Source organism: Narcine bancroftii, chromosome 5, assembly GCF_036971445.1.
Source record: "Narcine bancroftii isolate sNarBan1 chromosome 5, sNarBan1.hap1, whole genome shotgun sequence".
NCBI lineage: Eukaryota > Metazoa > Chordata > Chondrichthyes > Torpediniformes > Narcinidae > Narcine > Narcine bancroftii.
The window spans coordinates 89,315,138-89,337,280 of NC_091473.1; the positions used below are offsets into that span (position 1 = coordinate 89,315,138).

At 40.2% G+C, this 22,143-nt stretch overlaps 1 protein-coding gene across 20 annotated transcripts in view; it reads left to right on the forward strand.

Annotated features, from left to right (window-relative positions):
• pde4dip (phosphodiesterase 4D interacting protein) overlaps positions 1–22,143 on the forward strand; it is a 564,002-nt gene that overhangs the window by 525,734 nt on the left and 16,125 nt on the right. For 18 of the 20 annotated variants that reach the window (XM_069938250.1, XM_069938253.1, XM_069938249.1 and 15 more), the window contains 7 exons: positions 2,720–2,959; positions 4,257–4,388; positions 8,401–8,523; positions 9,940–10,129; positions 14,785–14,906; positions 19,175–19,393; positions 21,059–21,175. In XM_069938250.1, the coding sequence (XP_069794351.1) occupies positions 2,720–2,959; positions 4,257–4,388; positions 8,401–8,523; positions 9,940–10,129; positions 14,785–14,906; positions 19,175–19,393; positions 21,059–21,175 (1,143 nt within the window). Of the gene's footprint in view, positions 1–2,719; positions 2,960–4,256; positions 4,389–8,400; positions 8,524–9,939; positions 10,130–14,784; positions 14,907–19,174; positions 19,394–21,058; positions 21,176–21,308; positions 21,434–22,143 lie in introns of those variants that run through there. The other 2 variants (XM_069938256.1, XM_069938241.1) reach the window with 2 other exon arrangements.

The window sequence follows — 22,143 nt, forward strand, 5'->3', positions numbered from 1 at the left end:
ATGATCTGTTTCTCCGATCTCATCGTTATGTTCAAAGGGAATTTTTTGCTTCCCCATGAGGGATATGGAGAGGTGAAATTGCACCTTATTCCAATGTTTATTTATTTATTTTAGACATACAACATGGTAATAGGCCATTTTGGCTTCAAGTTAATGCCACTCAATTAACCTACACCCCCGGAATGTTTCAAGTGGTGGGAGGAATCCAGAGCCCCAGGAAAAACCCACGCAGACACAAGGAGAAAGTACAAACTCTTTACAGTCAGCATGGGATTCAAACCCCGGTCCCGAACATTGGCGCTCTAAAGCCAATGTGCTAACCATGCCATATTCTTTGTAAATTTTTCACCAAAAACAATTTACAATATGGACTAATGCCTGATCCTACTTTCTGAAGATCAGGCGTGGCAACAATTCCTCTATGATGAATTTTGTTGTGATGTATGATGCAACGTGCATTACTTCTAACCATTTTGAATGGTTGATGAAGCATACTAAAATGTTGTCTAATTTTTCTATTCCAATAATCTAAATGAGTTCACTGGAATGGCCTTGTAAACAATTTCCATTCCTGAGGTAGGCATTTAATTGTGTTTTGCAGTCCTCTGTCTTTCCCGTTGCCAGGTCAATCAACAAATCCTGTAGCCCAAAGTCTTCGAATTCACTAAACAAAAAGTCGCTGCATGGAGTTATTTGCTTTATAGTTTTGTGCAAACAATGAGAAGTTGGAGGGACTTTTTAAGAATCCATTTTACTCTTAGATGCTGGGAGACATGGCATATTTGTTTTTGCAAAGGTTGACAATACATTGATGAAGGCTTCTGAGTACTTCCTAAAGTGGCTATATTTTCCTCCTCTGTCATCCTAATTATATGTTCTCTTACACCATCTTATCCCTGGTTACCTGGAATAATTTTGGTGATGATTTTACTGTACTCAGGAGATTTCTACATGATTCCAGCTACTTGTGAGTTGTCAGATAGTGTTGATGTTCTTCATTTGCTTTAAACTAAGCACAGGCATGAGAATGGCCAATACGAGTGTGGACCTTAGTAAATCTTGAGCTGGGTAGAAGGCCTTTCTACTGGAGCCACTTTATAAATAGTGCAGAGCTGGATTGTCTTATTCCCACTGTGTGGAGTTTTTCCCATTTGTTCTGTGCCACTTTCATTGATATCCAGCATTGCTCCAGTTGTTCAACTACAAGAGACGTTCAAGAGACAGATGATGGAATCTGGGGGAACACATCATCTGCTGGAGGAACTCAGTGAGTGAAATAATTTGTCAAACTTCCAGGTCAGAAACCTTGTTGAACTACAATAGGTTGATGAAAATGTGGCAGAACAAATGCTTGAAATTCATCAAGCTCATGCTCATGGATGAGCCAGTAGGGGAGAGAACACCCTGGATCGGGTGTACACCAACATCCTTGGTGCATGCAGAACTGCCCATTGTCCTCACCTTGGAAACTTGGATCATATATCTGTCCTGCTAACCCCAGCAAATTGGCAAATCGAAGAGAGCCAGCTCACAGGGAGCTCTGAATATGGTTGGTGGGTGGGGGGGGGGGGGGTTGCACAGCAGAGCTACGAGACTGGAGCTGTTTTAGGGAGGTGACCACCTACAATGATCACGTAAACATTGAAGAGGGCACCAAGTCGGTGACTGTCTGCATCAGCAAGTGCATTGAGGATGTCACTGAGATCAAATCTTCACAACCAGGGCTAACCAGAAACCATGGTTGGATGAGGAGGTCTGGGCCCTTTTTAGAGCTTGTGATGCTGCCTTCAGGACAGGGCACAAGATGGCACTAAGATCAGCCAGGCTGAACTCTTACATGCAATCCGGAAGGCAAAGCATGACTACAGATAGAAGATAGATAGACAGCTATGGATACCGGTGACATCAAGTGCAAGTGGCAAGGGATCAAGAGTATGACAAATCACAAGACAAGCTTGCAAGTTAAAGATAATGTCACCTCCCTTCTGGGCAGACTGAACATTTTCTATACATGGATCAATGAGAATAACAGGCTGACACTAAAGAAGGCTCCAAGTCCCCTGATGAACATGCCCCCTGCATAGCTATGGTCAACGTGAGAATAACCCTATCCAAGGTGAACCCACACAAGGCAGTGGGACCAGACAACATACTTGGTTGGGTACTGAAGGATTGCTTAGACCAACTGGCAGAGGTCCTTGCAGACATCTTCAACACGTTACTGCGCAGTCCATCCTCCACACTGATTCCAAGATAGCCACTAACATCCAAGATAACTTCTGGTACCAAAGAGGGCAACAGTAACAGGCCTCAATGACTACAGCCCCCTGGCACTGACCTCCAGCACTATGAGCATCTGGTAATGGAAGGCATCAAAGTGCACCTCCCAGAGATGCTGGACCAATTTCAATTCACCCCCAGATGAAACCATTCCACTGATGATGCTACAACCTTGTCCCTCCAGTTTGTTCTGATCCATCTGTAGAATGATGCCTCCTTTACCAGGCTGCTGCTCATCAACTTCAGCTTGGCATTTAATAAGATCATTCTCTGTAACTGCAATAATAAGTAAAATATTGGAAAACTAATTATTCTGCATATCTGGTGCAATTCCATTGTTTCACACTCTATTTTGCTCTTAAGGAGTCCTCAGTGTCTCCTTGCTGTTTCCTTTTTCCTCACACAACTGATATGTCCTCCTTTGAATCCACTACTGTAGAAATGGCCTTTTCTGGAACTATCCCAGATACATCTTCACGTTTAGAACAAGCTGGCTCTGTGTCACAATCACTTCAGCAGCAATTATTGAACGGCAGCAACAATCTGCAGAAAACTTCAAAATCCTCCACTGTTGCCAGCACTCCACTCTGGGGCACAACTGATCAACCAGTGAGAATCAATACATTCAGGGATGTCTCCTCTGGATCATCAGGACACCAGTCAGGGATAAATATGGCTGGTAAGAAACATTTTTGGCTCTAGTAATGGAACACAATCTGTGTAGGTTTTAAGGTCAGTGTTACCAGCATCAAGGGAAGATCTGCACTAAGGATCAAAGTTGAATTAACTGCTAGCTTTTTAAATTCTGACAATTCCTCTGTTTAATTCTGATGTAAGTGGTGGTATCTATGGCTGTAAGCACCGAGGAAGGGATAAGGAAAGGAACAAACCAGGATCAAAGCAAAACAAGACTTATTAATATGCTTGTATGCAAAGACTTTTATGACATGATGCTTAGAGTTTTACTTGTCCTATTATGTACAGATATTTGAAGGTGGCAGAACAAGTTGTGGGTGTAAACTAGAGAAACATGGCTTCTTTCCCTTTAATAGAAGAATGGTTAGAAATATGTATAATCCTTAAGGGTTTACATAGAGCAAGTAAAGAGAAAACATTTCCATGGCTAAAGACTTAAGAGACACAGATTAAAGTAACTGGTAATAGAACTGGAGAGGATATAAAGAAAATATTTTCATACAACAAGTTGTTAAAATTTGGAATGCATTGCCTAATAGGGTGGTGTGTATAGACTCAGAAGTCAATATCAAAGGAGAACTGAATAAATCGCAGTTATCTGGTGAGAGTGGAACAAAAACTGAAGTTTGTTCAGAAGAATTTCAAGAACATAAAGGACTGAAAGGCTTTCATCTACATTGCATTATTCTATATTTAATTTATTTTTTGATGTGTTTTGAATTAAATGATAAAGACTAATTGGTATGATAAGTTAAAAGCCACCATTATTCATTTAACCAGCATAATGGTTGAACACCAACCAGATGAATCTTGGTCTGCCTTCATCATTAATTTTTCTGCCACCTGCCTTTTGTAAATCCTTTTGGTTTTCTGTGAAGTGACATGCATTTTTGTTACATCATTTGGAAATGCCTAAAATGATTTTCTGCATTAAATCTTTCCAAAATGTGGATTATTGTTACAGTCAAAAGTATTAATATCAATATATAAAGCGAGTAGAGATTAAAATGAGACAGCTGTTTGCTGTCAAAGAAGCAATTAAAATAGTGAAGCAAATTGCTTGCTCCTGGTTCCTTTTAAAAAAAAAAGTTTTTAGCAGGAAGTATCTTAGTGCAAATTCTCAGTATACGATAATCTTCAGGAGAAATGGGAATAAGAAAGAAAAGCTCTTAAAATTAAGTTTGATACTGTTGTTCTTGTGCATTAAAACCAGGTAAATCGTGTATTTTTTTAACCAAAGTTGCAACATTTTTATCATAATTATCTTCAACTTCACGTAGGTACAAAGGTGTTGGATGAACATTTTCGGGAAATTCGTATCGTGCGTCAGCGACTTGAGGAGTCCATTGAGACAAATGAGCGACTCGGAGAGCAACTTGAAATGCACCTCAGTACTACAACCAAAGAAAATGGTGCGTCTTTTTCAGAATCCAGTTTGTTTAGTTTTGTTGGTTGATGTTTAGAGGAAAACCTGAAATAGGATGGATGAATTAATGAGCTCAAAATGTATCGCCATGGTGTTCCACATCTGCTGTCAGGGTGGTGGATTGATTCTTCCTTTTCATTGATCCTCCTATTCTGAGAATAGTTACACAGCAATGTCACTAAGAGAGCAAAATATTAACAGAGTCATTTCATTTCATATTGATAGTGTGTTGATACTCCAATATACATCATATATTATGATTGTGTGGTGCACTGAGGCAGCAGCAAGCAAGCACAAAACTCAAAAGACTGTACAACAGGCTTTATTCCAGTAAAAGTCTGAACACCAGTTCAGGAGGTGCCAGCTCAGGTTTACATTCAGGTCGGCTCAATGACAGCCGGCTAGATGGAGTCAGCAACTTGGGTGGTCTTCCTGCAGGTACAGAGCTCGCCCCCTGCAGTATGCTGATTATCATATCACCACAGATTCTAACCAAAGCCACTAATCAAGAAGCAAAGTAAATGGGTGGCACATTTAACTTGGTGGTTAGCACAATGCTCTTACAGCGCCAGCGATCGGGACTGGGGTTCAAATTCCGTGCTGTCTGTAAGGAGTTTGTATATTCTCCCCATGTCTGCATGGGATTTCCTCGGAGACTCCGGTTTCCTCCCACCCTCCAAAATGTACCGGGGGCTCTAGGTCCATTGGGTGTGATTGGGCAGCATGGGCTCATGTGCCAAAAGGGCCTGTTACCGTGTTGCATGTCTGAATTCAAATTTATATTTAAAAAAAGTTTAAATTTAGAGTATATGAACTCGACAAGAGTGGCAAAGCTTTGGCTCAACAGGCTTCGATGAGAATAGATAAGAGGTGAGGAATAGTTGGATTTGAAGTCAGAAAGGGCCACCCTATTCAAGGAACAAAAATGATTCAGCAGGTAGGCACAGGTAAGGCCTGATTAAGGACAGTCAGCATGGATTTATGCATGATAGGTCGTGTTTAATAAATCTTGCAGAGTTTTTTTTTAGGAAGTTACCAAGAAGGTTGATTATGAACTTTAGGCCTTTGACAAAGTTCCTCATTCTACAAGAAGTTGGTTCAGAAGGTTAGGACACTAGGTATACATAGAGAGGTTGCAAACTGGATTTGAAATTGGCTTGGTGGGAGAAAACTGAGAGTGGTGATAGATGGTTGCTTTTCAGACTGGAGGTCTGTGTCGAGTGGTGTGCCTCAGGGGTTTGTGTTGGAACTATTATTGTTTGCTATCTATATGAATGACCTAGATGATAACATGGTGAATTGGATCAGCAAGGTTTGTCATGACACGAAGATAGGCGGCGTCATGGACTGTGGGGAAAATTTTCAAAGCTTGCAGAGAGATCTGGACCAGATGGGAAATTCTATTAGGTTTAATATAATTATAGATAGAGTTGGGGCAGGGAGACAAGTTAAAATTCAGAAATGGGACAAGGCTGACTTTGAAGATATAAGAGAAGAACTAGCTTCAGTTAATTGGAACAGATTGTTTGAATGAAGAGGAACGTTTGTTTGAAGGAAAAGGAACTTTAAGAAAAATGAGATGTTTTAAAAGTATGTTGACAAGAGTCCAGGGCATGCATATTCCTATTAGAGTTTAAGGTCAGACATGCAAGTGTAGTGAAGCTTGGGTGACAAATGGTATCCGGACTCTGGTCAAGAGCAAGAGTGTATACCTGGGGGGAGTTTGGGGAACTGAGCAGCAACCTTAAAAAATGAAATCAGGAGGGCAAAAAGGGGACAGGAGAAAGATAATGCCAATATTTTATAAGTACATAAAGGGAAAAGGGTAACCAGAATTGGAATAGGACGCTCCTGAAATCAATGTGGTCAACTCTGTGCGGAGCCAGAAGAGAAGTATAAGGTCCTTAACAAATTCTTCTCTGTTTTTACTGTGGCAAAAGACAAGAAGACTGGGGAACTTGACAAGTTCGCATGACAAGTGTCATGAGATCAGTATCATAGATGGAGGTGCTAAATATTTTGATGTGAATGAAGGTAGACAAATCCTCTGGGCCTGATCTGATATATCCAACAACACTGTGGGAAGTGAGACAATATATTGCAGGTGCCCTGGCTGAGATCTCTGAGTCATCATTAATAATGGGTGAGGTACCAGAAGACAGATGCTATGCCTTTATTCAGGAAAGGCTGCGGGGAAAAGGCTAGGAACTAGCAGGTGCAACTAACTTCTGTGATTTGCAAGTTACGAGAGAGCATCCTGAGCAAGAAGATGCACACACATTTGGATGGACAAGCAGATGGGGGATAGTCAATATGGTTTTGTGACTTGGAGGTCATCTTTCACAAATCTAACCAGAGAGGTTGATGAAGATAGATCTTGTATATGGATTTCAATAAGACACTTGATAAGGAAGGATTTGCGTGGTAGACTGCTCTGGAAAATTAGATTGCATAGGATCCAAGGTGAGATGGCCATTGCTGTTTATCATCCATATCGATTTTGTATAAAGTGAACATGGTTTGGAGACCAAGTTTGTGGATGACGGTTTAAAAGTCTTTTATTTCTATAAAGTGAAGATGGTTGCCAAAGATTGCAGCAGGATCTTGATTGGGCAAGTGGAATGGTTGATGGAATTTAAGACAAAGAAATTTTGCGAGGTCTAAACATGGGCAGGACCTATACAGTGAATGGTAGAGATCTGGGGAGTGTTGTGCATAGTACCTTGAAAGTGGTGTCGCAGATTAGATGGTCAAAAAGGCTTTTGGCACATTGGCTGTCATCAGTTATGGCATTGAGTATGGAAGTTGGGAGGTCATGTTGCAGTTGTATAAGCTATTGGTGATGCCCCATTTAGTATTGTTTTTAGTTTTGGTCACCATATTTTTGGAAAAATGTTGTCAAGCTGAAGAAACTGCAGAGAAGATTTATGAGGATGTTGCCAGGACTTGGGGTGGGGGGGGGGGGTAGTGGGTGGTCTGGTTGGGTGAAGGGGTGGAGGGGAGCTGAGTTATAGGGAGAAGTTAACTGCTTGGCCTTTATTTCTTGGATGAAGAGTGATCTTATAGATCATGAAATAAATCGGGTTAACACAGAGTCTTTTGCCCAGAGTAGTGGTAATCAGAGGATAAGGTTGAAGGTGAGGGGGAGAGATTTAACAGGAAGCTGAGGGGTACATTTTCTTCACAGAGGGTGGTGGATGTATGGAATGGGCTGCGGGAGAATGTGGTTGAGGCAAGTACTACAAATGAAATGTTTAAGAAAAAAAAATTGGGACAAATGAGTGGATAAGATGGGTTTAGAGGGATTTGGGGCAATGAAAGGAGGTGGATTTTGGTCAGGGTGGACAAGTTATGTTGAAGGGCCTGTTTCCATATTGTGACTACAACTTGCATTGTCTTTAATTTTCCATCTCACAAATTCTTAATTTTTGTATTTAAAACCTATTTTAACTTCATCCATAACTTTCTGATATGTGCAATTTCTTCTGCCCTCTCTCCCCACCCCCAAGATCCACTCCCCAATTTGGGTAACTGTCAGTGGATGCCTTGGTGATGCTGCTTGGCTCTGCCCACATTTTATTGTCCACTTTCCAGAGGGCTGGAATTTCATACATAGGTCTATATGTTTCTTCTTTGTTAATGACCTGAAATTGCATGTCACAGCTTTTGCATGTTTAGCATTTCTCATTTTGCCTTTGTGAATTTTCCTGTAATTGACACCTTTGTGCATAAATGAGTTTTGTAATAGATGCCCCTATGGTTTTCCCCTTCCTCTTATCCCCTTTTTAAAATCTGATGCGAGTGGAATAAATCTAAAAAGGACTTGCGTGTCTTCACAATTTGCATATTCCATCATCAGTAAATATGCACACAATAAATCTTTCATTGCCACAAAGTTGATAATTAGTATTAAATGAATGGCTACCAATTTCAGAAGCTGGTCAGCTGGAGTCTTTGAAGATTTTTCATTCCTGACAGTCCCTCTTATTTTCTTGTAGCTGTTTCACCCACAAATGTCTACATCCAAGGGCTAGAAGCAATGACTCATTTGTCAGATGAGAACCAAGTGCTGAAGGACGAGATCCTAACACTCCAGGGCCAGATCAATCAAATGTCCAGAGGTGAGTTGCTGTCCAGGGACTGAAGACCCTCTTTAAATGAAAAATTAAGAGTTATTGATTTATCAAGAGGAACAAAAATAATCTCCTCTTTGTCTTCCCTCTCTGAGTTAAAACTGCACTAGGTTTCAGCATTCAAAGGGAAATGCGCACATTCTCAGTTTAATTCCTGTAATGTTGGACAGAATGATAGGCAACAGTTTCTTGATCAACTTTTCTCCAGACTTCCAGATTTGCTGTCTGTCATACTGTTATTTTATTGCTATTCTTTATTTTCAAGTACAGCTGAATTTAGTGACCATTTCATGCACAGTTGCTAATTATGACATTTTGTATGTTGTAATCTGTTTTCTGTACTTCAAGCTATTTTAAGAACTGAAAACAGAAAATGATGGAAACATTCAGCAGTGCAGAAATCATTTGGGGAAGGAGGAAATGTTTCAGGTCTGAGACCTTTGTCTAACTTGCTAAGTGTTTCCAGAAATTTCTGTTTTTATTTCAGATTTCCAGCAGCTGCGGTTTTGTTTTTTTTGTTCAATCTTAGGAAGTGTTTCCTGATTGTCCACAGACCACAGTGTAAGTAATTGCAAACAATGAATCCAAATAATGACTGAAGTCATATCTGGCTGTATGGGGAGGCCATGCCACTAGCACAGATCTTGACATGAAAAGTTGAGCGCTACCTCAGTCACTTAAACTTTCACAAGTATTGACCAACACTGCTTTGATAATTTAAATGATCAGGTCAGCAATGTTTGAGCTACCAATGGGATGGTATCATGTATTAATATACCCTTGCAGCTCTACACCAAATTATTTTCCTTTAAGACTCTTTGGTCACAATGTCTGTTTGGGTTGGTATTTGTTTTTATTCTTCTTGTAACATGATATCGCCTCAAACCGTGCATCTTGGCGCCTCACAGTTCGGCGGGCAGCAACCTCCTTTGAAGAAGACCGCAGAGCCCACTTCACTGTCAAAAGACAAAGGAGGAAAAACCCAACACCCAACCCCAACCAACCAAGTTTCCCCTGCAACCGCTGCAACCGTGTCTGCCTGTCCCGCATCGGATTTGTCAGCCACAAACGAGCCTGCAGCTGACGTGGACATTTACCCCTCCATAAATCTTCGTCCGCGAAGCCAAGCCAAGACAAAGATGCTGAAAATCTGAAATAAAAACAGAAATTACTGGACCTTCTCAGCAAAAAAAGAGAAAATCGGGGAGAGAGAAATGGATTTTCCTGATGGAAGATGATTGATCTGAAACATTAATTCGGTTCCTTCTCCATAAATGTTATTTAAACCGACCTGTTGATATTTCCAGATTTTAATTTTATGAATGTTTTAATAAATTTACATTATAATAGCAATGAAATAAAATTATATTTATTCTGAAATTTGTTTTATTTTACCTTTTGTAGAACAGGCCAAAGAAATGGAACAAATGAGAGAGACCCTTTTAACAACCAGAAGCAAATACAAACTCCTGGAGACTGAGCTGGATCATTGGAGGCAAGAGAACAAGAAGTTGCAGATGGGAGTCAGGGATAGACAGCAGGAAACACTACAACTGAGAGAGGAGCAGCGTTGCAGCAAAAACAAAACCAGCAGGTGCTCGGACTGATTTTTTTTCTCTTTTCTCATTTATTGATTGGCTAATGCCCATATTGACTGGATTACATGCAAATGGATTCACCAGGAGCATCATTTACAACCCAACGAGTTGCTAAGTAAATAATCACCATATATAACACATGCATTCGATTCTGGCTGCATAGAACATTACTGTTAGATCGTGTCAACTTTATTGTCATCTGATTGTACAAGTCTTCTTTCTTTGGCTTGGCTTCGCCGACAAAGATTTATGGAGGGGTATTGTCCACGTCAGCTGCAGGCTCGTTTGTGGCTGACAAGTCCGATGCGGGACAGGCAGATGCGGTTGCAAGGGAAAATTGGTTGGTTGAGGTTGGGTGTTGGGTTTTTCCTCCTTTGCCTTTTGTCAGTGAGGTGGGCTCTGCGGTCTTCTTCAAAGGAGGTTGCTGCCCGCCTAACTGTGAGGCGCCAAGATGCACGGTTTGTGGCGAGATCAGCCCACTGGCAGTGGTCAATGTGGAAGGCATCAAGAGCTTTCTTTAGGCAGTCCTTGTACCTCTTCTTTGGTGTACCTCTGTCTCAGTGGTCAGTGGAGAGCTCGTCATAGAACACGATCTTGGGAAGGCGATGGTCCTCCATTCTAGAGACGTGACCTACCCAGTGCAGTTGGATCTTCAGCAGCGTGGATTCGATGCTGTTGGCCTCTGCCATCTCGAGTACTTCGATGTTGGAGATGAAGTCACTCCAATGAAAGTTGAGGATGGAGCGGAGACAACACTGGTGGAAGCGTTCTAGGAGCCATAGGTGATGCCAGTAAAGGACCCATGATTCGGAGCTGAACAGGAGTGTGGGTATGACAACGGCTCTGTATACGCTAATCTTTGTGAGGTTTTTCAGTTGGTTTTTTTTCCAGACTCTTTTGTGTAGTCTTCCAAAAGCGCTATTTGCCTTGGCGAGTATGTTGTCTATCTCGTTGTCGATCTTTGCATCCGATGAAATGGTGCAGCCGAGATAGGTAAACCGGTTGACCGTTTTGAGTTTTGTGTGCCCGATGGAGATGTGGGGGGGGCTGGTAGTCATGGTGGGGAGCTGGCTGATGGAGGACCTCAGTTTTCTTCAGGCTGACTTCCAGGCCAAACATTTTGGCAGTTTCTGCAAAACAGGACGTCAAGCGCTGAAGAGCTGGCTCTGGATGGGCAACTAAAGCGGCATCGTCTGCAAAGAGTAGTTCACGGACAAGTTGCTCTTGTGTCTTGGTGTGAGCTTGCAGGCGCCTCAGATTGAAGAGACTGCCATCCGTGCGGTACCGGATTTAAACAGCGTCTTCATTGTTGAGGTCTTTCATGGCTTGTTTCAGCATCATGCTGAAGAAGATTGAAAAGAGGGTTGGTGCGAGAACGCAGCCTTGCTTCACGCCATTGTTAATGGAGAAGGGTTCAGAGAGCTCATTGCTATATCTGACCCGACCTTGTTGGTTTTTGTGCAGTTGGATAACCATGTTGAGGAACTTTGGGGGGCATCCGAGGCACTCTAGTATTTGCCAAAGTCCTTTCCTACTCACGGTGTCAAAGGCTTTGGTGAGGTCAACAAAGGTGATGTAGAGTCCTTTGTTTTGTTCTCTGCACTTTTCTTGGAGCTGTACAACCCGACTAAACCGCGTTCTCCGGCCCTCAGTGCAAAACATGCAGACACAAAGACCGACATAACACACATACAAGCAAACAATACATATGCAGGACAAGTCTTTTATCTACACAAATAAATAAATAAATATTGGTTTTTGTACGTATGAGGGTTGCAGCTACAAAACTTACTTTGTTCAGGGACAATTACTTTCTATTCTGCAGTCATTAGTGTAGCAAACTGAGGGTCCTATTGAAATGACAGAATTTATTTGGTGGGTGTGAGACAAAAATAAAGAAGTCACACTACTGATAAATAAAAGATAACAGTAGCTTTTCCTGCTTTGCTATTCATTGAGATCATATCTGATCTTTTACATCAGTGCCATTTCCCTGCACCAATCTGATCTCTGGAATATTTTTTTTTAATTAGACATACAGCACAGTAACAGGCCCTCTGGCCCACAAGCCCGATCCACCCAAAATATCAAACTATCTATTGATCTTTATTGTGATTACGTCTCCACAGCCAGACTAAGTCGAGAATTCCAAGCCTTGCCACATTTTGAGTGGAGAATTATTTTCTCATCTGTAAATGGCCCACCCCTTAATATTAAATGAATCCCTGGTTTAAGACCTCCTAGCCAATGGACAGTGATCCACATCTATTCTGTTAAGCCATAAAATAATTTTGTACGTTGGAATCAGTTCACCCCTTAAGAGATAAAAGCCTAGTCATCTTAACCTATCCTTGTTTGAAGAGCTACTATTATCAGTCTGATAAGCCCTGAAATTGCATGCCTGAATTTGCAAATATGTTCTTTCCTGATATATACTATATTTCAAAATGCAGTCTTACCAAGACAAAGCATTGTGTACTCAAGTACATATGACAATACAGAAAAGGTTTTGATTAGCATGCTCGCAAGCCAATCTAACTCGCACAACAGGTTGTGCAATAACAATTTTAAAAAACAGACGTCAGTCTAGAGAGTGGTGTTACAGTGGTCAAATAGTGCTGGGTATAGGGAAAAACACAAAAAAGTTCTGTTATAATAGTGCAAGGACATCATCTTTTGTCAGTGTGAGAATCATTCAAGAGCCTAATAACAGTAGGAAATAAATTATTCTGCATTGTTTTCTATTTGCCATATCCTTGCCCATTCATTAAGCGTGTCTATATCCCCTTGAAACCTCTCCTGTCTTAAAATTTAAAGGGACAACATTGACTTTTGCTTGTCATTAAAAGTTCTTATAATTTTTTATTATGTTTTTCACTGATCATATGTGTTCTCTTTTTCATTTTCTCATCATCTTAATCATCTCTGGTGGAATTCTTGAAATCTTGTGAAATACAGTGCCCTTCATATTGTTTGGGACAAAGTCATCTTTCTTCTTTGCCCTTGTTTCCACAGTTTTAAATTTGTAATATGACAATTCACATTTAATTAAAGAACACCTTCAAGATTTTATTCAAGGTTATTAGTATATATTTTTGTTTTCACCATGTAGAAATTACAGCTCTTTTTATATTTAATCCCGTTTCTGGGCACCATAATGTTTTGGGACATTTATCTTCACAAGTGTTTGAGTATTCAGGTATGTTTAATTGTTTTATTGGTGCAAGCATAAGAGCTAGGCTTGTTTCTAAGCTTTTGATCAACTTTGAAGTCTGTAGTTGCCATTTTTTAAATTAGGACCAGGACCATTTTTTAAATTAGGACCAAAGAAGACATTATGAGGCTGAAAAACCAGAATAAAACATCATCCAAGCTTTAGGATTATCAAAATCAACAGTTTGGAACATCATTAAGAAGAAACCTTGCTAAATCCCTCCATCATTTTTGTGTTTTTACCACATTCACAGCATTTGCAGTCTTTCATGTTTCACTTCATTCATCTTTGAACCTTTCTTTTCTGCTCTGACTCTGGGTTCTTTGGCTTGGCTTCGCGGACCATATAACAATTGCAGTATGGAAACAGGCCATCTCAGCCCGTCTAGTCCGTACCAATTTAAGTGACCCCCTCTAGTCCCATTTACGTGCTCCCTGCCCATAACCCTCCAATCCCCTCACATCCACTCACTTATCCAACTTTTCCTTAAATGACAAAATTGACCTTGCTGAAACCACCTCTTCCAGAAGGTCATTCCACTCAGCCACTGCTCTCTGAATGAAGAAGCTCCTTCTCGTGTTACTTTTAAACCCCTTCCCTCTAACCCTTAACTTATGATTCCGCGTTCCGATCTCACTTACCCTCCAGGGGAAGAGTCTATTCACATCTACTCTATCTACCCCCCTCATAATTTTAAATACCTCTATCAAACTCCCCCTCAACCTCTACGCTCCAATGAACAAAGACCCAGTCTAATATATCTTACTACCTTCTGCTATTACTTGGTCCTTTCCCTTGAACCAGAATCCCACTAGTTAGTTTAAACACTTACCTACAGCCCTAATTATTCAATTCACTAGGAAATTGCTCCTGGCCCAAATCAAATGTTCCCAGTTTTCATTGCTCGCATTCCAATCTATGAGCAATGGTTTCAGTTCTTGGATTTTATTAACCTTGTGCCAATTTGCACATGGGCTAGTTATTAATCAGAGATTATTACTTCTGTAGTTCTGCTTTTAATTTGCACCCTTGTTGTTTGTGTTCTTTCAGCAGAATCTCCTTTATTATCCTGTCTATACTCTAGCCTCCACTGCACCTGATTAGAGACTGTCCATGCTAATTATGGTAAAAGAGCAAAGAACACTGCCATTCTAAATTTATTACACATCACAGGCTGGTATTCCAAGATGGGATACATCATGTGTATCAGAATGGTAGTCTGACATTGCACAATTAAAGTATCTGTAAGTGACAGTGGCTTTATGATACAGCAGAATCAGCATTTGATTTAAACACAGTGGGTACGGGGTGGGAATCAAACTGATAAACTGGTTCATAAATAATGTAACTGCAGAACAGTGGAAATTTTCCTCCAAGCTGTGAAATTAAATGTTTGTCTTCTCTCTTCTTGCATGTTTGTTTTCTCAATCTGTCCAGACTATTCCAGGAGATGACTATGCTCCAACAGCAGCTGACAGAAAGCCACCAGTTGACTCATTCCCTCCAGTCAGAAATTAAAGTATATGAGAGGATGTATGGAAGGAAAAAAACTTTTCCAGGTAGGAACTGCTCAATGAAACAAAGGATCAAATTTTTAATTCCTTTATTTCTTCTTGTATTGTAACCTTTTCTTAAAAAAAGGCATATGATGACAGATAATTCTGAATTCCTCAATACAATTTCTGAGATGTGGATAGAAGTATACTTTTTAATCCATTACATTTGTGAACTTTGCCTTCATTCATTTATACAATTGCCTTTACTTAGGACATTAGTTTCAGATATGGTATATCTCATTCTCAAACTGAGTGTGAAATCTGTCACATTTTGATTATTCTTCCCTGGAGAATCCATTACAATTAAATCGTTAATCCTGCCTTGGTATGCATGAGCCAACCTAAAGCAAGTCTATTTTGAAACCAAAATTGTTCTCCAAGTTCTATTTCAAATACACAATCAGAATTATCCTGGAAACTGGGGTAGACACCATCTGTGGGAAAGGGAAACAGAATTAATATTTCAATTGAGGATCCTTGTCAAAGTTTAGAGAGAAAACAAGGCAGTTTTAATTTTCAAAGGGTAAGAGGACAAAACAATATTTACAATAGCCGAACACAAGCTGCTGTGGGAATAAATTGAAGGCAAAAATTAAGTCAGAGAAAATAAATGAAGGCTTTGAAATAAAGGCAGCGAGAGAGAATATAAACAAAGTGGAGGTTGGGGGTGGAGCATGAGGCATGAAAAGAAACATATCTTTTAACAGTGGTAATTTGAAAATTGAGTCCAAAGTAAAGCAGAAATACATCTCTCTATGCATATGGTTCACTCACTAAATTGAATTGCACACAGGAAAAACATGGTCTGCCCAATTTCTCTTTTGCATTTAAACTTCACTGTTTGATGTTTGACACACCTAGCCATGCTTAAATGTGGCAATTCAAATCAGAGAGACAGAGAACGGGAGCAAAGAGAAATAGAAAATTCAATGCAAACATATATAAAACATAAAATCAAGCAGAAAGAGTGAAAGAAAATGCCTTAGATACAAGAACGGGGAGAAAACCAGATAGTTACTAGCCACAAGAGTAGTTTGATTATTTTCAAGAAAGACCCAAATGTTGCAAAATGCTGTTTCATTTAAAAAAGGAATTGCATTGTTTTACAGTGTCTTAATTTAGTGCCAAAAATATAAGCAAAACCAATCTTTTCAAATAAAAAATAAAACACAATGCTGGAGAAACTCAGCAGGTCACACAGCAAGGATAAAGATACATAACTAATGTTTTGGGTCTGAGCACTGTCATGGTATGAGCAAAATGTAGGCAGGTACCTGAATTTAAAAAAAAGTGGGTGGGAAGGGGCAGGGGGAGGAACACAGCCACACAGGCAAAAGGTGGATAAAGGAGGGAAGGAACAAGAAAAAACAGGGGGAGTGGGGGATAGCTGTGAATGGAGATAGAAGGTGGTGGAGATATAGAGGGATAGGGAAAATAGGGAGAATGGGGAACTGTCTAGCAGAATTTGATGTTTATGCTATCCATATAACCATATAACCGTACAGCACGGAAACAGGCCATGTCGGCCCTTCAAGTCCATACCAGTTCACTTCAAAAGCTCCACTAGCTCCTTCGCAAACTCCTGAGGAAGTAGAGGCTTTCTTCATGATGCCATTGGTGTGTTGGTTCCAGGAAAGATCTTCCGAGATAAAGACTCTTAATAAAGATATTTTAAAAATCTATAACCTAAGAAATAAGTGCCCCATCGTACCCACGCTATCGTCTCCTGGAAATATCAGAAAATCTTGGAAATTTGAAATCAGTTGGGAGACTGCCCAGAAGCAATATTACATGTTGCTCCTCCAATTTTACAAGTAGCATGGTCTAGCAGTGGAGGAGGCCATGGACAGACGTGTGGGCATGGAATGCAAAATTGAAATGGTTGGCCTCTGGGAGATCCCTGTCAATGATGTGGACAGAGCAAAGGTGCTTGGTGAAGCCATCTCCCAGTCTGTGTCCAGTCTCTCCGATGTAGTGAAGGCCATAACAGGAGCAGCAGATGCAGTAGGTGACTCTCACGGATTCACAAGCGAAGTGTTGCTTCACTTGGAAGGACTGTTTAGGACCCTGAATGGTGGCTGTGTGGATGCAAGTCTGGCACTTTCTGTGGTCACAAGGGGAGGTGTCAAGGGGACAATTAGTAGAAAGGGATGAATGGACAATGGAGAGAGTGGTCCCTATTGGATAGCAGAGAGGGGAAGGTGTGTCTGATGGTGGGATCATGTTGTAGGTGATGTAAATTGTGGAGGATAATATGTTGGACATGGAGGGTGGTAGATGTTGCTTCTAGGGGCAGAGATGGCCATGGTGGAAAATGGAGGAAATGTGGGTAGAGGGGAAGCCATTTTTTTTGAAGAGGGAGGACATTCAGATTGTCTGCAATGGAAGACCTCATTTTGGGAGCAGATGAGATGGAGGAATTGAGAGAAAGAAATAGAATCCTCACAGGGAACTGGGTGTGGAAAAAGTGGTCAAGATCATTGTGGGAGTTGGTAGATGTGTAGAAAATGTCCAGAAAGTTTGTCTCCCGAGATGGAGACAGGGAGATCAAGAAAGGAGAGAGTGTCGCCAGAGATGAACCAAGTGAATTTGAGGTAAGGGTGAAGGTTAGCAGCAAAGTGAATAAAGTTGACAAGCTCATCATGAATGCACGAGGCAGCACCATTGTAATGGAGGAAGAGTTCAGGAGCCTTGCCTATATAGCATGGATTGATTCACAAAGCCAACAAAAAGGCAGGCATGGCTGGGACCCATGCAGGTACCCATAGTTACCACTTTTATTTGGAGAAAGTGGGATAAGTCAAAGGAGAAGTTATTGGGGGGGGGGGGGGTGAGAACAAATTCTGTCAGGGAGATGGTAGTGGTGGAAGAGGTCTGGTTCAATCCATTGTTAAGAAAGAAATAGAACACACAATGCTGGAGAAACTCGACAGGTCACACAGTGCACTTTATATAGCAATTGTCTGTGTAGAGATAGGTTCCTTAGCATTAGAAATACATGGACCAGGATTTTCATAACTCCCAAGAGAAAATGTTGATAATCAGTCTAAACTGAGGTAAAGAAATATTGTGCCCGTTTTCTAAATCTCACCTACTGGTATTAGGAAATTTGATTCCTGTCTTTTAGTAGGATTTTTGGTTGCCCTATCATCTTTGAGTCGAGCAATGCTTTCCCAAATGAATCAACAATAGATTTTGCATGATGGATATCTCCACTGATTTATTTACTTTCAATATCACTGACCTGAAAAATAATGGTTACTATTTACTTACACAACAACCCAGGATTTTAAATTTAAATTTCAAATAAAATAAAAAAAAATGATAAATACAGCATGGTAATAGACCATTTTAGTGACCTACAGCCCCTGATATGTTTCGAATGGTGGGAGAAAACCAGAGCCCCCAGGAAGAACCCATGCAGACACGGGAAGAATGAACAAACTCTTTACAGACAGCGCGGGATTTAAATAATGGTTCAAATCGCTGGAGCTGTAAAGACGTTGCGCTAACCGCTGTGCCAACCATGCCACCCTGTTTTGTTAATCTTGGTTCCTCTGAAACCATGTTATTTAAAGGTTCTACACTCCAGCTATATTCTTTGCCCTCATTAAATTCTGAAAACTTTTGGACTCTCAAAAAACAGCCTCCATGTATATATTTTCTGTTTAAAACATGGACAAGGTTTGGGTTCTTCCAGATTACTAACCTCAAGATCATTCAGAGATGGTTGTAACTCCCTGCTGTATTAAAGAGGTCACATAAATTTCATTTTCAACCAGCGAAGAGAGAAACAGAACAAATAAGAGGTCTTCCCCAAACTGCAGCCATGTCTAGATGGAGACCTTCATGGCACTCCTGCCAGAACCACCTAGCTACCTCTATGACCTCCTGGCATAAGAGGATTTACCACAGCTTATCCACATTCTTAAAATCATTGCTGTTTTGGTTCAGCAGCAACATTCCTCCAGAGGTGAGAGAATGTTGCTTGCACAGTGGCTTGTAAGAGCTGACTGAAGAAATCTGATCTGGAATTTTAAGTGCCAACATCCATGACAATTAACAACTAGTCATTAGAGGATTGTTGATACTGACATGTAATTCACGCTATTCTTTTACAAGCAAGGGTTTCAGTTTGTATAGAACCTTCGTTAACACCATTGTGACTGTTTTAATATCTTTAAAAGAGAATAAAACAATTTATAAGTCAAGATGTAGACAAGTAAATGAAGGTTACATTCAGTTTTAAAAAGTAACCTTTGTTACCTCAGTGTATCGTGGAAGTGTTGAAAACCATGCCTTTGACATCAACGACTTCCTGATGGAAATCCGAGGCCTTCGCATTCAGTTGGAGCAAGCTATTCACACCAATGGCTGCCTACGGAAGCAGCTGAAGGAACAGATGGATGAGCATCGTCCAGCAAGCCTCAATATTAATTATTTGACTTCATCAGCCAGTGAACAAAGCATCAGTAAGCAGTTATTCCAGGGTGAGCCAGTGAATAGATAGAAAGGCCTTCCATTTTCTTCCATTTTTCATATTCTACTATTGTGTTTACAATTCATCACAGCTACAAACAGAAATGTAAAATATTATAGTGTGCCCTTAAAAGCATTGCATTCTGAGGAACTCTGGGCTTATTTCAAGAAACACATCTGTTAACTAAGTACTCCCATGCTTGGCTTCCCCGGGGAAGGGGCTGGGAAGCGGGGAGAATTGAAGTTCTTTGATTAGTCGTGTTTTGAGGGCCCTAATTTGTTCACATATGCTGAGAAATGTTAATCAATTTGTTTTTTTTTTAATTATGGTAAGGTTAAAGAGTGCAATTTATCTTGATTTCTCACTGTTTAAAGTTTTTGGATTTAGATTACTTCTCTCACCCTTGCATTGCTTTAAAGTGTTAATAGTATTTAAGAAACAGACAATCATTTAATACCTGTTATGTATGAGTTGGAGATAGAAATCTATTTCCATTAAGAAAACTTCCTTCATCAAGTGGGTAATCTGTAAACTTTTTTTTAAATTTAGAGATAGACCACTGTAGCAGGCCCTTCCGGCCCACAAGCCCGTGCCACCCAATGCACTCGTGATCAGTTAACCTACCAGTCGTGTGCATTTTTGAAATGTGGGAGAATTACAGTGCCAAATTTGAACGTGGGTCACTGGCGCTGTAATCATGTTGTTCTAACCACTACATTAAACATGCCTAAAGATTGTGTGATCATGAAAAATGGGACCATAAGAGACCAAGCCAAATTAAATATATTAATTTAATATGGATAGCTATTTCCCTTTCCATCCAAGGTCTGGGTATTACTCAGTGTGATCTTCAGGCATGCAGGAATCCCAGATATTTGAAGGAATTGACCAATATCTCATTCTTGGCTCTGTCATTGAAACGCTTGCCTCAGTGAAGTATTTCCTGGGAAATGCTGGATTGCAATAATCTGCATTCATTAATTAAATCTCTGCTCCTGAGTTTTCAACCAGATCATCATGGGTTGACATCCTTCTGTTTGAGATGGTTTTCATTTAATGACACAATTTGTGATCTTAATAGAGATTAAGGTTGGCGTTACAAAGAGTGCCTTCAGCTCGGCTCGCACCCACTGGCCAGAGAGAAACTTAGACATTTAGGAATATCAAAAACCTGACCTTCCATCTGAAAATGGTAGCCAGATGAGCCAGGTAAAAGGATTAAAAAACAAATTGAGGTTTTTAGTTTTCTTCCCATTTTCCCATCCCATTAATTGCTCAGCATTTAGTAAGATGGAACATATAAGGAAAAGATCTTTGAACATCTTGTACATGAAAGATCATGCAACTGAGCAGACATTATGTTGCCCAAATAATGTATTGGCTCAATATTTATTGTGCTTTTCCAGAACTTCAAAGATATTATCATACAAGATGGATTATGTAGGTAGTTTCAGTCAGTGTTACTGGTATGATGAGTCAATATTAAGGCCTAAATGTTGCTGTTTATAATCATTTGGACTGAATGGTGTCTCATCTTCTGTTTTTCAGCCTTTACCAACATTTGTTCATTATTACATCTTGCACTTCAGTTTCTTTGATTGATAAGATCATTGTTAATACTATTCTGGAAAAATTGGATTCAGTCATGATTATCTTTTGTTTGCAATCTTTGTAGATTGTGTGCCTTCACCACCTGTGCGGGACACTGGTTTGTTTTTACCTTTCCAAATGCACTCCAAGTCAGCTTCCTCTGTGGCAGATTTTAACGTGGAAGAAACATCACAGAAGAATGGTAAAAGTTTATAGCTTTGTTTATAACTTCTTTGATGCCCTTTATTTGATGCATTTCGAATTTGTCCAGTTTTTGTATCTTTTGTCTGCCTCTACCATTGACTAACTCTTGTCTGCTTCTAATTTTATAACAGTATTTGAACATAAAGTGTCAGTGGAGTTGGAGGCAGTAAAGCAGGAAATCATGAAGGTTCAGACTAAATATATTTCCATTAAAAGAAAATTAATAACTTTCAAATCTTGACCACCATGGATGTTGAGGAAAAGGAAGCTTATGAAAAAATAGTGGCAAACTAAACACTAAGATACATAATAAATTTGTGAAGAGAAAGAGGATAACATATGGAAGAGAAGCACATATTTGAGATCAAAATGACAGTCTTGAGTGTAGAGTTGGAATACGTCACAGAAGGAAGTATTGGAAACAATGAACAAAGAGATAAAGGCCATGTTAACCGGTCAATTGTTTTTAAAAGTATATAAACATTGTGGTTAAAATGTATCTGAGACTCAAAAGCCACTTTCACACTTGCAAGTGGTCCCAGGAATTATCGGCCTTTAAAGTGTCTACTGTGAAAGGAAAACTGTCTCAATGCCGGCATGAGATAACATTGTCTCAACGCCGGGGATTGACGGCCTCTATCCCTAGTACAATCCCCGGCATTGCAATCGGGCAAGTGTAGATTGGGTAATTGCATTGTGAGATTGAAATGACCCATATTTTTGCATGAGTGCAGGAAGAAAAGATTAAAGTGAAGGTATAAACTTTGCCCTGGGAAAGTTGCAGCAGGAAAGAGAGAGAAAATAAATAGCAATAGCAGACAATTTTTAAACAGCATGGAAAAGTTGGTAGCGCTATAGCACAAATTTATAAAGACCATGGGAAAAAAACAACAGCAGATCTGACTTCCCAGAATGGCATGCGGCAGAGAAACCCCCTCCATGTGTGCTTGTGCATGCAGCCCTTTC